The 15,415-nt window shown below is 26.3% G+C and overlaps 2 protein-coding genes across 2 annotated transcripts in view; one reads left to right on the top strand and one right to left on the bottom strand.

The window, feature by feature from the left end:
- Positions 1 to 7,711, bottom strand: part of LOC107441924 (GATA zinc finger domain-containing protein 14) — a 214,804-nt gene extending 207,093 nt beyond the window's left edge. The window contains exon 1 of the mRNA XM_071179429.1: positions 7,708 to 7,711. The gene's annotated coding sequence lies outside the window, so the exon portion shown is untranslated. The remainder of the gene's footprint in view (positions 1 to 7,707) is intronic.
- Positions 1 to 15,415, top strand: part of LOC107441929 (chloride channel protein 2) — a 39,120-nt gene that overhangs the window by 2,794 nt on the left and 20,911 nt on the right. Inside the window, exons 4-14 of the mRNA XM_016055343.3 lie at positions 1,129 to 1,257; positions 1,985 to 2,118; positions 4,460 to 4,537; positions 4,683 to 4,761; positions 7,107 to 7,232; positions 8,375 to 8,459; positions 11,467 to 11,568; positions 12,317 to 12,401; positions 13,281 to 13,430; positions 13,653 to 13,722; positions 14,888 to 14,998. Of these exons, the coding sequence (XP_015910829.2) occupies positions 1,129 to 1,257; positions 1,985 to 2,118; positions 4,460 to 4,537; positions 4,683 to 4,761; positions 7,107 to 7,232; positions 8,375 to 8,459; positions 11,467 to 11,568; positions 12,317 to 12,401; positions 13,281 to 13,430; positions 13,653 to 13,722; positions 14,888 to 14,998 (1,149 nt within the window). The remainder of the gene's footprint in view (positions 1 to 1,128; positions 1,258 to 1,984; positions 2,119 to 4,459; positions 4,538 to 4,682; positions 4,762 to 7,106; positions 7,233 to 8,374; positions 8,460 to 11,466; positions 11,569 to 12,316; positions 12,402 to 13,280; positions 13,431 to 13,652; positions 13,723 to 14,887; positions 14,999 to 15,415) is intronic.

The following is a 15,415-nucleotide window of genomic DNA, read 5'->3' as shown; positions in this document are numbered from 1 at the left end:
TTTCTGAGCATCTAAGTTAGAGGAGCACAACCTTTTTGAGTGAAGGGCCACTTGCACAGCAGATAGACTAACAAAGGGCCTCACATATATTTAATCATGTTAGCGTCAAATCTGATCATTTTTATATAAACATTAGTTTTCTACGCACTAAATATTTTTATCAGTAGACTTAATAACATAGCTGCACAAAATTAAATACTTTGCTTTCAGAATTAAAGTGCAAAAAATGTACAAATTTTTTGAGTAATATAAATTTCAATTAAATATTTTAATTAAGAAAAATTCATAATGTTTAAGCAAAAACCAAATAAAAAGAAATTTTTTTATTCTGTTAGAAGCTCCCGCAGGCTGCGCATCAACAGTCGACGGGTTGCTGGTTGTGCACCCCTAATCTAAGTGTTATTCTCTTTTTGCTTATCCATAGATAACTCCTTATCAATACATAATATTAAGTTGCAAACTATACTGGAATTAATTTACTAATTTCTCCTTTTTTAATGAAAAATTCTGTTTCTTTTTTATTTTAGAAAATTTTTTAAAATTATGAAAGTTTGAAGAAAAGAAATTTCATAATAAAATAAACTTTGTACTCAAGTTTATTGCTTGCTGGAGTATTTAAAAAAAATATGATTTTTAAATGAAGAAGTAAGCCTCATTCATAATAATCACTTTTTAGAATTGTTTTTTTTAAAATTCAAAACACACTATTTTTTAATTGAAGAATGCTATAGCCATCTAAATTAAGTTCAATATCTATTGTTATTCAACATTATGAATTTAAAAATAAAATAAACATACTAAAATTTCTTTTTGTTATAATTTAATTAATTGTCAAAGTTTAAAGAAAAGAAATTTCAAATAAAATAAACTTTGTACTCAAGTTTATTGCTTGCTAGAGTGTTTAAAAAAAATATGTTTTTTAAACGAAGAGGTAAGCCTCATTCATAATAATAACTTTAGAAGTGTTTTTTTATTTTTATTCAAAGGACTCTATTTTTAAATTGAAAAATGTTATAGCCATCTAAATTAAGTTCAATATTCATTGTTATTCAAAATTATGAATTTAAAATAAAGATACTAAAATTTCTTTTTGTTATAATTAAATTCATATTTGATTTTTTTTTCTAGCTCGGATATGGTTGTATAGGGATTTAACTGCTCATCCTTTTCTACAGTACTTAGCCTGGGTTGCTTTACCTATGTGCCTTATTTTATTTTCTGCTGGTTTTGTTCATATTATGGCTCCCCAAGCCATAGGTAATTTTTTTTCTGAAATATCAACTGCTACTATGCTTGATTTGTTTAAATATACATTTTATATGAAGTTAAATACAACATAATTTTTTATAAAGTATAAATAAATGTTAAAAGTTTAATGTTTATGTTGTATTAGAATCATGACATGCAAATTTTTAAAAAAAAATTGTAATTGAATGTGAAATTTTGTCAGAAAATTGTCGATTTTATCTGTTGTAACTTTTTAGTAATATTTGCGTCTGCATTTTTAAACTATAAGTTAAGTTGTAAGTATTTAGGCAGTTTCTTGTCAACGTATTTCTGATTTTATATTGTTGATTTTTATTTTCAAATTTAAGCATATTTTAAAACAAAAAACAATGTGACTGTTTTTACATTTTAGTTTAATAATTGTAGCGATAACTTAAACGACTAACTTAAGCTATTTTGCCTTGTTAAAACTGTTTTATTTAAGAAAAATATTTAACAAACACCCTTGTGGTTAGTATTAATTTAAGATTTTCATCCTCTTGTTGTTGTTTTAGTTATTTTTTATATGTATAAAAAGAAATATTAAATAATAGTTCTATAACTTTCCACTATAAGTTTTTAAATTTCATTTTTTTAAACTCATACTGGTATTTTTTGCTTTTTATTTTAATTTTTTTTTTTACAGGAGGAAAAATAAAATATTTTGCTGATTTAAAAAATATTGTTCTATTTAATTTTCCATATTATTTCTTTTCAGGATCTGGCATTCCTGAAATGAAAACTATCTTGAGAGGAGTGGTTCTCAAAGAATATTTGTCTTTACGCACATTAATTTCCAAAGTTATTGGTCTAACATGCACATTAGGTAGTGGAATGCCTCTAGGTAAAGAGGTAATAATTCAGTTTCTAACATGCACAATTCGAATTCTAACAAAATTGGCACGGATTTATTATTCAAAATAAATTTATGTCAATAAATTAAATTCAGAACATTAAATTCAGAACATTAAATTCATATACCATAATAATATACCATAATGATCACTTTTTTATTCGGAATAAAACTTTTTATAATATTATTTCATGAATAAAATTTTTTATGTTATTTTTAATATTTAATTAATTGGAGTCAGGTTAAGTGGATGTTAAATCTTTTTTTTCTCATCTACGATCCAATCTTTTCTATGGATATGATTTAAAATTGTTTACCATGTAATCATTATTATATTGAATTTAACATAACTTACTAATGTCTTTTGTATCTTGTTTCTTGTTAAGTTATTTAAAAATTAAAAATAAATGTTGGGCATTAGTTTTTTCATTTATTAACTGCTCAAATATTTTTTTTCGTTACTGTTAAAACCCTGGTATAACTGTTAAGAAGTTGAAAGTAATTTAGGAACAAAACTTTGAGAAGTTCCTTTTGTTTCAAGTAACATGAGAGAAACAAGTTTAAATTGCAGAGAAGCATTTGGTTTTACTCCAGGTGTCATTGAAAAGGTTGAAATTGTATTTTACAGATATATTAAACAATGCCAATATCTTATAGATTAAATAAAGCAATTCTAAGGAATTATTAATTTGAATATCTGAATTTCAATGTTAACAAATGTGATTCCATATAAAAATACTGAGTGTTGTACATCATTTTAAAGCTTTAACTATTTATTTTATTAGTGTTTGGAATTAAAGATCTTAACTTATTAACTAAAATGCATAGTTATTTAACTTAATTTAAAAATTTTGTTAATAATTTGGTTTACTGTACAAAATACTTTTTTTAAATATTGCTAATTTAAAAAAAAACATTGTCTGTGTGCTTTGTTAAGCAAATTATAGAGTTTCACACACTGTAAGATTTCACAAAAAATATCTTCATGGTGTTTTGTTCTGAAGCAGTTTTAAATTCAGTTAATAAATATCAGTCAGTTATTTCAAAATATAAACTTTTTGCTCATAGCCCAATTTTTTTTTTCTGTAAACTTTTCATAAATTCATATTCTCTGTTTATGTTAAGAGTATTTTATTCCTGAAAGAATGATATTAAATTTTACCGCATAATTTGCAAAAGGATATTGAAATTTATTAACGTCATTTAGTTACAGGGCTATCGGTCAGTTACCGATTTGTTGTAATTACGGTCATTCTTCATTTAACCCCAACTATAGCTTGTAATTATATGGAATTTAATATTTTGTTTAAAAATTTTAAAAGATGTTTATTTTGTGTAGTATGTTACAAAATATTGTATTTCAAATCATATGCTTTGTTAAAAACTGTAATTTTTATCTTTATAGTAGCAAAATTTTCTTGCATTGTAACTGCACTAGAAAATTATTTGCCAAAATTGCCTGATATATTTTAAGAGAAGAAGTGTTTTTCAAAGTTGTGTCATTTTTATCTTGAATATAAAAACTTGCGAATTTTAATTAGTAGAAGTTTAAGGTTTGTTTCTATTTAAACAATAATAATTTTGAAAATGTTTGCTTTCTTTCCCTCAGAAAAGTATTACTCATTTTGACCATTGCATTAACAACAGTTATGCAATGCTATATTAACAAGAGCTATGCAATGGTGCCATGCTATATTAATGCGATGGTAAAAATGAGCATATTGCATAGCTGCCAACTTGCTTGATACATCTGTTTTATTAAATGAAATGTATATGTATTTTAAAGATGAGCGTACGATAATTGACACTTGTGCTTTTATTATTATGGAATTTTTTTATAATTTTAATAATTTAAAATTTTATAATTCTAATAATTTATAATAATTAATTTAATAATAATTCTTAATAATTTATAATAATAATTCTTAATAATAATTTTATAATTTTAATAATTTTTTTATAATTTTAATAATTTTAATAACATAAAATTTGTAATAATTTCAAAATAAAATTTATTAAAAAAAGTATAGTTAAAAGTCATAGTTTGGTATCTTATTTATTTGTATTTAGGTGGAATGTGTAGTGTTAATTTTTATATGTATAAAGAAAAGTGAGTTTTTTGTTGTGAGTAAGTTGTGCAAAAAACAATGTAATAACCACATACGAATATACTTAAAAAGGTAATTATTTTCATGCTACAAGCAAAAATTGTTAGATAAACTTATAATTCTTATCGTATGTCTTTAAGTTTTATTTTTCTGTTCATATTTGGTCATTATTCCCCATGCTCAATTTTTATTTGATTCCTTAAATTTTAATAAATTATTTTTTCTCCGTCAGGGTCCTTTTGTACATATATCCAGCATTTTAGCTACTATGCTTAGCAAATTAGTGAGTTCTTTCAAAGGAATTCATGAGGTAAAGTATTAATTATTGCTATTTGTAAGTAAATGTTGCATAATTTTTTTCTGAATGCAAACAGAATATACTCCTAATGTTTTTCTTTCAGGAGTAATTTGTAGCTTTTATATGATGAAGTCTCCTTGTCTGTTTCATTTCTTAGAATGAATCTCGAGCCAATGAGATGCTGGCTGCTGCTTGTGCTGTCGGAGTTGCCTGTAGTTTTGCTGCTCCAATCGGAGGTAATTTTTTCCATTTTATGTTTCTATGGACATGATTACAAATTGTTTAATCTACTTATTCATACTTATTACTTTATTTTTCCAAATATTTATTGTGTTTTTTTATTTAACATCATGATTGTTGAAAGAAATTGCTTTTATCTCATTAATCTCAAGTCATTAAAAGTAATATTTTTTAAATTTTTTATTTCCAATGGCGCATTAAAAGACATCAGCAAGTTTTTATTTGCTTTTAATTACATTAGGTAGCATTTTAGTAACACTTAGCTCAATAAAGAAATATAAATTTGTATTTTAGAACTGAGAGAAAGAAAAATGATTTATTTTCCAAAAGTATATGTCATTGGGACAAGATCAGTTTTGCTACTGATATTCAGAGCTCTGAAAATAATAACAAATGGAAATCAAAAAATTTTTAGGCAAGAAAAAAAAAGAGATAATTTTAAATATGCGTCATTTTTATGAGATAATACAGAGTTTAATATACCTCGCATTTTAGTAACCTGGTATTTTAGCAGATAATACAAGGATCTATCCAGGGTAAATTTACTACCTATTAGCTGTACCTTCTCAAATTCAACTTTAGGAAAAACGGTAGTCTGACAAAATACTTTTAAAAATGCAAGTTCTCATGCAAACCCGTTCTCATTGCAATCTGTCGAACAGAGGAGCTTTTCTGCCAGCTGTCTTATACGAAAAGACAGCACATGTTTGTTTAGATAGTGCAATGTAGTAAGCCTAACTGGCTTACTACATATCAAATACACCATATCAAAGTGAGCTTTTATTTCCGCTGAGTTTTTATAATGTAACAATGAGGCTCTCCCTCTCTAAACTTTAAAGGAAGTCGAAATTCGAACATTATCTTTAACATTATTGTAAATTTATTCTAACAGACCTGTATTTTTTTTAAAATTTTTTTTTCTCTGTGAAACTTTTTTCTGGATGACCTAGTTGAAAATGTTCTCATAATGAAAATAACTTTTAGTGCTAGTACTGTTAAATGCTTGTTTTTATTAAATTCAAGTTGAAATTTAACTATGAGACAATGATTTTTATGAATTTTTAAATTTGGATGCAAGTTTAAGCCCAAAATTTTACAATTGCAAAGTTATTTTTAAATATATGGTAAAAAATATATAGAAATTTATCAGTAGTAAGTGATTTTTATTTGTTGTAACAATTTTTGAAAATATTTTATTACTTTACCAGAGTGTTTCCCAAAGTGTGGTACACGTACCCCCAGGGGACAGGAACAGTTTAGCGAGGGGTACGCGTTCTTATGAGAAATATCTTGCAACAAACAAAAATTTAAAAATTTTTTTTATTTGGAAACAAAGCTAGCCATGAAAAGTTACGATTGCGTATTTTTCTGTTGGCTATTTTTTGCAGAGTTGGCAGTTAATAATTGGTGGTGTTAACAGCCAGTTGTGATTTTTAACTTTTGTGCAATTTTTTTATAGTAAAGGTTTGTGATAAATTCTACTTATTTTGATTATTTTTATAAAATATAATTTTTATCCCTAACATAGAATATGGATCACTGGTTAGTATCTACAATACTTGGTGTACCAAAAAAGAATAATAAACAAATTTTAAAAAAAATACTTTCATTTTTTTTATTAGCGGTTCACAGCGTTATGAAAAATTAAAAAAGGGTGCACAAAAGTCATAAGTTTGGGAAACAGTGCTTTACCATATTTTTGTGTTGATTTTTTAATATAATTTTTAATTTTCACAAATTACGCCTGAATTTTCACAAAATAGGTACCTCTCAAAAACACCTTGACAGATCCTTGTCTAGTAATTTGCTAGAGGTTAATTCACTTTTGTTTCATAGTTAACATTTTTCTAATGATATCTTATAACCTTAGATACAATAGAAGGAACCTTAGATACAATTAGGAGCAATCTTTGAAATATATTATTGGTATACTCACACTGATTCATGTTGTCAAGGGAATCATCATGGGACTTCAATTATTGATTAATACAATACATTTTATATGAGACTTAAACTTGTTGCCTTATAATATCTCATGACTAATATAAAGCCTAATAATTAACATTTCATTCTTAATATTTAACATTTAGTGCCAGATTTATCTGACAAAGTGAAAAAGATTTATATTTTCTAAAAATTACTTTTCACACAATTGGTAGTTACAAATGATAATCTACAATCCGTGTAATCTGCACACCCAAAAGTATGCTGTGGAATTAATTTTATTTTCTCATTACAAACATCATGCTTCTAAATTGCAAACATCATGCTTCTTAAATGTTCTAAGAATGTTAAAAAATAAAATTTTGTTTAAATAATTCATATAAACAAATATTTGCAGGTGTGTTATTTAGCATTGAAGTAACATCCGTTTATTTTGCGGTGAGGAATTACTGGCGCGGTTTCTTTGCCGCTTGTTGTGGTGCTATGGTTTGGAGGCTATTGGGAGTATGGTTTAAAAATGAAGGTAAAATGTTCTTTATTATATGTTTTATAATAAACGTTTTTTTAGATTGATGTCAATTCTAGAATTTAATTTTTTAAATTTTTTTTTTATTTTTTATTTTAGGATTTAGCTACCATATTTTTTGATTTACTATGGCTTGAAACTAATTCTGGTGTTCTAATTAAGTTAGCTATAAGATAATATCTACTTATAAAAAAAAGTGATTATTTAAATTCAAATGTAATAATTTAAGAAGTGATAATTTAAATGTGTGATTTGAATCTTGCAAATTGTAATATTATCGTATTAAATATCTCAATTTTTGAAAAAAAAGTGGATATCCACAATAATAACTGCTGAAAAATCATTAAAAAGTCACTTGAATATAGGATAAAAAAAAAAGGCTTAGGTCAAAAATCATAACTCAAATTTTAAATTTGCATATCCTAACATTGCTTTAAAAATATTGAGATTGTTGAAACCATGTAAAATTATATTGCTCTAAAGCCAAAAAAGTGATTGTAAACTATATCAATTGAAATGCCAACACATCAAAAAATGAGGACACAAATATGCGATTCAAAGTTTACAAACTTTAATTTTGCAAAGAAAAAAATATATATACTATAAAACTATATACTATGATTTTATTAAATTCAGGCGCATAAGCTAAATGCACTTTAACAGACGTAGGTGGTGCACTCCTACAATATTTTATTAATTGCATTGAAACGTCTATACTTCTCTTAAAGTATTTAAATGTTGGCTTATAAATCATATTTTTGCTTTATGCTTTCTGTTATTTTAATCCTTTTATTTTACAAACTTTTAAAAATTTGAAAGAGGAAACTATGAATTCTGTTAAGAACATTTCATGATTATTAGACATTAGATTATTCGACAAAAAATTCCATATTTTGTCAAAACATTTAATATTGAAAGGTTTGCTTATTACTTTATTGTAATATTTTATTTTTAAAATTTTCACCAGGGATTACTGAATATGATCTATTTTATTCATTACATATTTTGTTTTTTTTCTTCTGCAAAATAGATTTATCAATGATAGAATTATTTTTATTTTAAGATTTCAATGTTTCAAAGTAAATATTTTGTTCATATTCTTATTTATGAGAGCTAATTTCTAGTTTTTATCTTTATAGAAACTTTAACTGCAATTTTTCGGACCAACTTTCACATAGACTTTCCCTTTGATCCACAGGAGTTGATTGTGTTTGCAGGAATTGGGTATTAATATTTATCTTCATTCTCCAAAAATGTCATTAAAATTCAATATTAAATTTGTACAGTAATGCAAAAATATTTATCTATATTATTAATTGAACTGAGTGATGATAAATCTAAGGAATTTGAGTAAATAAGTTTTAAAATAATTATATCATTTAATTTTATCACTTTGCTAAGTATTTATATTTTTGGTCTGTTACGGAAGTTATAAAGCAAAAAATGTTTGGGGTAAATTGATTTGGCTCTAACTTATGTAAAGGAGGTTTTTTAATGATTTTTGTACATATTATTTGCAATCATGAGGAATTTTTAATGTTCTATAATAAATATAACTTTATTTAAAAAGCTATGATATATTTTTTTATTCTGGCTTGTGTTCTCAAAATAAAATTTTAGTTGCCACTATTTGGGACAAAATGTAATCACATTAATCTAGCTTTGTGTAGTGTATCTACCACAACAAACATATTCCAATTCATTAGTAAATAAGACATGTTAACTCGATTCTATAGAGGGGTACCTTGTCATAGATGAAGGTTGACATTGGCGATAACTACTATTCCCACATTGGTGAACTTCGGATGTGATGTGAACACGCCTACCTTGACAGGAATGCCCACTACGATTTGAACACGCCTACCTTGAGAGAAACGCCCACTACGATTTGAACACATGCCTACTTCGATGAATGGTCCACATTGAAAAGTTAGACTTGCTACTTGTGACTGCGACATTGTCCTCCTCACGCTGTTGCTGCTCAGTCTCCATCACACACAACGTATACACTCGTCTGCTAAAGGCAACGCAAGAGCGACCACGCTCATGAACTTAATATCGCTCTCACTATCAGCGCTCAAAAAGTACGGTGATCTTAATACAGCTCTCCCGGCTTCTCACAAAACAGCAATGAATCAATTAGTGATATCCTTTCTTCGAATTCTATCGCAGATATAATTCTGGTGGGGGAGTACTGTTGTGTATCTTCCACTACAAAAATACAATTCCAATTCACTAGTATATAAGACATGTTAACTCGAGTCTATGTTGGGGTACCTTTACATAGATGAAGGTTGACATTGTCGATATCTACTCTCCCCACACTTTGTTTGTCCGAAAACAGTTAAAAAGTATTCACAGATTTTGTAAACTTAACAGCTGCGGGGTAGGTGTACCAGTATTTATTGCTATAATTGATAATAATTTAGTAACTTTTTTTTTAAAAAAATCGGGCCTTGTAGTTTTTCTATATTTAAAAAAAGAAAAAAAAAGCCATGAAGTGTCATATATTTGTCCAATATTTTAAAAGAAGTGTCAGGGTTCCCACGGTCCTTGAGAGTCCTTGAAAGTCCTTGAATTTTTTTTTGCTAAATTTAGGTCCTTGAAAGTGCTTGAAAAACGTCTTAGGTCCTTGAAAAACTTGATAGGTCCTTGAATTTGTCCAATACTGCCGGCGGCCCTTTTTATAAAACACCCACGGATCTTTCTGTTTTGTTCCCGAGCTCTCTCACGTGTTTTTTAACGCCACCGTTTCTAACCGGGCCTAANAGAAATTGATAGCAAACTAACTGAAGTAACAAAAGCATTAAACAAATGTGATTAATTTTTGTTTTGCATTGCAATCATGGGTCATTCAAAAAGGTTGGACACTTTAAGTTTCAATTTAATTTCTCTATTTTTTATGGAGTAATTATGTAAGATTTTATGACTAAAAAAATGTTTCATAGCTAAATACTTTTTTTTTGTGTGAGAATCAGAATATTATTAAGTAAAGTTAGTTTCACGACCAACTATTTTAGATGACTGTTGGACTTGGGTGACATTTCGTTTTGTAAACATTTTTGTTAAAGTGCAATGTTTTATTATATCATTAAAGTGCAATATTTTTATTATATCATTAGAGTGCAATGCATATTATGTCAAATTCAAGTGCAATGTTTATTACTTTATCTCAGATTGAAGTGAAATATTTTCATTAATTAAGAATTTTTGTTAATAAAGTCATATTGTATTATTTTGTTTGCTTCTTATCTTTTAAGAGACATCACCAAATATTTCCATTGTATTGCTTCCTTTCATTATTTTATAAAATAAGTAAGCTTTATATGGTTCATGAATATGTTCCTTCTAATTTTTATTTTCAGAAAGAATTGTTGCTGCATAACATTTAGAGAAGGTTGTGTAAATTATGGATAAATTAATTTTATAATTTCAGAAATGATGTTTGATGGAGGAGAGGAGGGGGTTATGGAATACCTAAGATTTAGTTCTGTCTCTCTCGTGCAGCCATCACGTGGAAATACCCAGGATTAAAGAAATCTCCTCTTCACCATTAACACCTCATTACCATTAGTTATAGATTGTGCTGAAAATGATTTTGTGAATTAATATGTAAAACCAGTAGGGTTGTTTTTAAAAAAATATAAATTTTAGTCCATAATTCATATACTCTCTTCTCTCTATATAGGCAAAGCATTTAGGTATTATATTTGAAATTAATTATTGCCACAACAAGCATTGTTGCTTCTAGTAAAATAGAAGAGAATAATTTTTAAAATTGGTCTTAGATTAAGGTCCTTGAAAAGTCCTGGAAAGTCCTTGAATTTCAATCTCATCATAGAGTGGGAACCCTGAGTGTCTTACCCTACATTTTTTCTAAACTTACGGTTTCGATTTTTTGAACTTTCTAGAAATGCTGGGCAATTAAAGAAATTTATGAGTTCCACTAAACAAGAATTAAAGAAAAGAGCAAAATGTAGTGCTTTTAGAAATGCTGTGGAAAGCCTCGCTGCTTTTTTTCTCATAGAAAAGGAAAGGATTCAACCAAATTTTGTCCTTATAGTTGCTTTTTTTTATTTTGGTTTCAGCCTATGTCAATTTTTAAAAAGGCATCTTCATAAAAAGTTTTTACGGAGAAATCTTAATTTATTCAAAAGTGTCACCTAGATCTTTAAATTTTTTAATTGTGTATCATACTGCTACTTGTTGAATGTGACTTTTCCCCTTTCAGTGCAGTCTGTGGCCTGGGAGGAGCATTCTTTGTGTGGTTTCACCGACAGATTGTTTATTTTAATAGGAAGCATAAAAGGATGAATGCATTTCTCCAGCAAAAGTAACATTTAATTTTTGAAATTTTCATAAAATTGAGATTGTTTGCATTTCATGTATGCATACTGCAGTATGTATATATTTTTTACAACAATTTAACTTAAATCTAAATGATTGGCATGAAAATTTTATAGATTAAAATTATTGAAGTTTCCTTTAAATGGATTCCACTAAATTAAGTTGAAATAACAATTTTAAAAATTAAAAATGATTTAAGCCAATAATTGTTTAGAAAGAATATAAAGTTATTTTGTATTATTTTTTTTTTTGTGTAATAATTAAGTTGAACTCCTTCAGCAATGCACTCCTAAAATTCAGTTTGGATTGGAACTTGTTTGCTTTTCAGCAATATATACTCACTTTTATCTTGCTATTTTGAGTACAAACACTGAGTTGGAAATCTTGCACAATATGAGTCATTAACTCAATATGAGGGTTAAATAGTTATTATAGTAAAATATGTACTCAATATGCTTTTTTTCTATTTCAAGTATAAGTTTTTCCTTTGACATGGACATAGTCTTAGACAGTTTTTTCTTAAGTGTAGGATTTTTCTTTAAGCATTTGTATATCATTATGCATTTATATTGTTATTGTCTTACAGTTTTTAAATTTTGTCTTATTATTTTGTTATATTTCTGCCTTCTGATCTTTAGATTTAAGGATTATATCTATTTAATTTTCTTTCTTTTTTCAAAAATAATGGCAGTTAATAAAGTGTTCACTCTGAAATATTACTTTTTCTTATTTAGTCGTTTTATATATCCAGCATTAATAACTCTCATCATTTCGACTATGACATTTCCATTGGGTCTTGGACAATTTATGGCTGCAGAAGTAAGTTTTGATATTTAATAAATTTCAGGTTTCTCTTTTTAAAATTGAAATTTTAGGAAAAATTACTTATTTATTTAGTAATTTTAATATTATAATTTGAAATTCTGGTGTTATAATTTTTTTTATTTTGTTTTCTTTAATAAATTTTAGAATTATGTATAAAATGTTAGTCTTTGAAAGCTAAAATTTTTATAATTTTATAAATTTTTTATTAGCATTCAAAATGTTAAAACATTTTTCTCCAAAATTAAGTTTAATGATTATCTATTAATATAAATTTATAAAATTAAATAAAATATTTGAAATAAATAATTGAAAATTTAAATTTTTAGAGTTGGTTTGTTTTAGAGTAATCTTCAGGGTTTAGAGAAAGGAATATTTTAAACAAATTTTCAAGCTAAAATTGTAATGATTATAAAATGACAAAGTAAATTTTTCATATGATAAACTGCTAAACTTATAACTGTATCAAATTTTTTAAAAATATAAATCTTAGCACTTTTTTAGATATTTGCTTTATAAATGATATTTAAAGTGTTTATTCTAATATTTAAAAAGACCTTTAACTTTTTTAAAATTTTGTTTTATCCAATACGTAGGACCATCAATATTTCTTTTTTATTTTAATTAACTTTTTATGTAAGTCAGAATTTTCACTCATATCTTGTTTGTGTGTTCTATGTTGTTCTATCATGTTTCATTTTGACGAAAATTTTTCTATGACTATGGCTGTTCTTTGAATAGCAGAGATAAGGTGCTACTCCAAATTGTTGTAATTTTTGTTGTTCATATAGAATGAAAAAAACTGCTGCTATGCTTTTCTGAGGAAATGAAAAACTTTTGGAGTCAATATTTTAATTTTATTTTTTTAACTTTCAGTTGACTACCCATGAGTCCATGAATGAATTATTTAGTAATGTCACCTGGTCCAATCATCATTTAGAAGTAGATGAAGCTATCATTGTTAGTCACTGGACTACAAAATATACTAATATATATGCTAATTTAGTTGTATTTATTATTATAACAGTGAGTTCTATTTATATTTTATTCAATTTATTTATCTCTTAAAAATCTTATAATAGTACTTTAAGAAATTATTGTTAAATTTGCTGTTGTAAATAGCTGCTAGATTTTAATAGATATTTTAAAATTGCTTCAAAGAAGAAAATAATATTTTTATTCTATAATTATTTAAAAAAAATGTTATTATAAATAATTGTTTTCTTATGTTAATGTTTTTAATTTTAGTTCCTAACTAGTACTTTGGCTGCAACATTACCTGTGCCATCTGGTCTTTTTATTCCTGTATTTAAAATGGGTATGCTTTTTTTTATGTCTTTTCTTAGCAAATTCATTATTAAGATTTAAATATAATGATTTTTTTTTAATAATTCGCTTTGAACAAATTGGCATGGAACTTGCTGCCTTTATTTCATTAGAAATAATGCTTGAGAAATCTTTTCTCCTTTAATAATTTAAAAAAAAATGTTGTGCTTAAACTCAATCAGGCACATTATAGACTGAAGTGGAGCTAATATAAATAGAGGTGATAGTTTATTGTAGAATTAAATAGTGTTGTATTCATTGCAGGGTATCCGCGTACCTGGAAAGTCATGAATTTTGGTATTGAACAAAATTTGTCATGATATGTCATGATTTCAACTATTTTTTAAAAAAGAAAATCATGGAAAGTCATGAATTTAGGTCACCGGTAAAAATCTAATTTTCAGAATTAACCCTCCCCCCCCCCAATTTCATGGTGTTCTGAATATCTGAATTTCTAACAAAATCCCCACTCACAATCATATTTTATTAAAATATAAAATGTTTTATCATGTACTATAAAAATTAAGGTGTTCTTTCAAAAAATGAAAGAAAAAACATCATTTCTAGAGCAAATTATCTTTTGAACTTCTGTGATTTCAGAATTTTTATTTATATATATTTTTTATATTATCAATTTAAAATTCTAACTGAAGCAAACCAGTCTTTGGCAATTTTTTTAAAATTCTGAAATGAGAACGGAAAAATCAGGAGTATTTCTTTCCTTTTCGATGAGCAAGAAAATTTTCTTTGGAATATAATTCTGCAGAAAAAAGGAAAAAAAATTATTTGCTTTTGTGATTTTTTTCAACTATTTTATTGCTTCAACTCTTTCTTCACTCTGTTTTTTAAATTTAAAATCTATAAATGTGAAGATGCAGTGTTTAACAGTTTTGGTAATACTTCTCATTTCAATTAATGTTATAATGCTATTTATAATTTATTGTTTCGTTTTTGTCAGAGAAAATAGTAACTTCGTTAAGTCCTGAAAAATTCTTGGAATTAATCATGAAAAGTCATGAATTTGAAAGTCTAAAATGTAGCAGATACCCTGTAATTAACATCTTTAATCCGGAGGATATCTACTATGTGTTTGAAACAAACATTGAAATTTTAATGTCCCTTAAATGATTTTATAAGTGTTTTAACATGTTTTTAAGGGGCTGCTTTTGGGAGACTTGTGGGAGAATGTATGGCATCATGGTTTCCTGAGGGCATTACTCTTGGTGGGAGTGTCAACAGAATAATTCCTGGTGGATATGCTGTTGTTGGTAAGGAATATTTTTTTTGATAACTATTTTGCAGAGAATTATATTATATTGTGTAATTTACGAGTATCGTTTCTGCCTTTAAAATTTTCTAGTTGTTAAAAAAACCTTTTTATTGTATGCATGAAGGTCTTAGTACAAAATAATAGTAATTGCAAAATATTTCCTGATCAATTTAGAAATTTATTAACTTTTAAATATTTAATAAAAATTTTACTGAATTCTTCCTGTTGCACACTACTTTCTCTCTGAATAATATTAGAGAAAAATTGATTTTTGTTTCATAGTAACTGCATTTGAAATTTATTACTACGCTGCTTTTAAAATTAATTACGTCCATTTGAATTATATAATTTTTACAAGGTTCTTACATCAAGCCAGTGGTAGTTAGCCTTTTCTCTCACCCACACGTGTGCTTCT

This window comes from Parasteatoda tepidariorum, chromosome 4, assembly GCF_043381705.1.
Source record: "Parasteatoda tepidariorum isolate YZ-2023 chromosome 4, CAS_Ptep_4.0, whole genome shotgun sequence".
NCBI classification, from domain to species: Eukaryota; Metazoa; Arthropoda; class Arachnida; order Araneae; family Theridiidae; genus Parasteatoda; species Parasteatoda tepidariorum.
The sequence above is the reverse complement of the archived record's forward strand: the minus strand, read 5'-3'. Positions and strand labels throughout refer to the sequence as shown.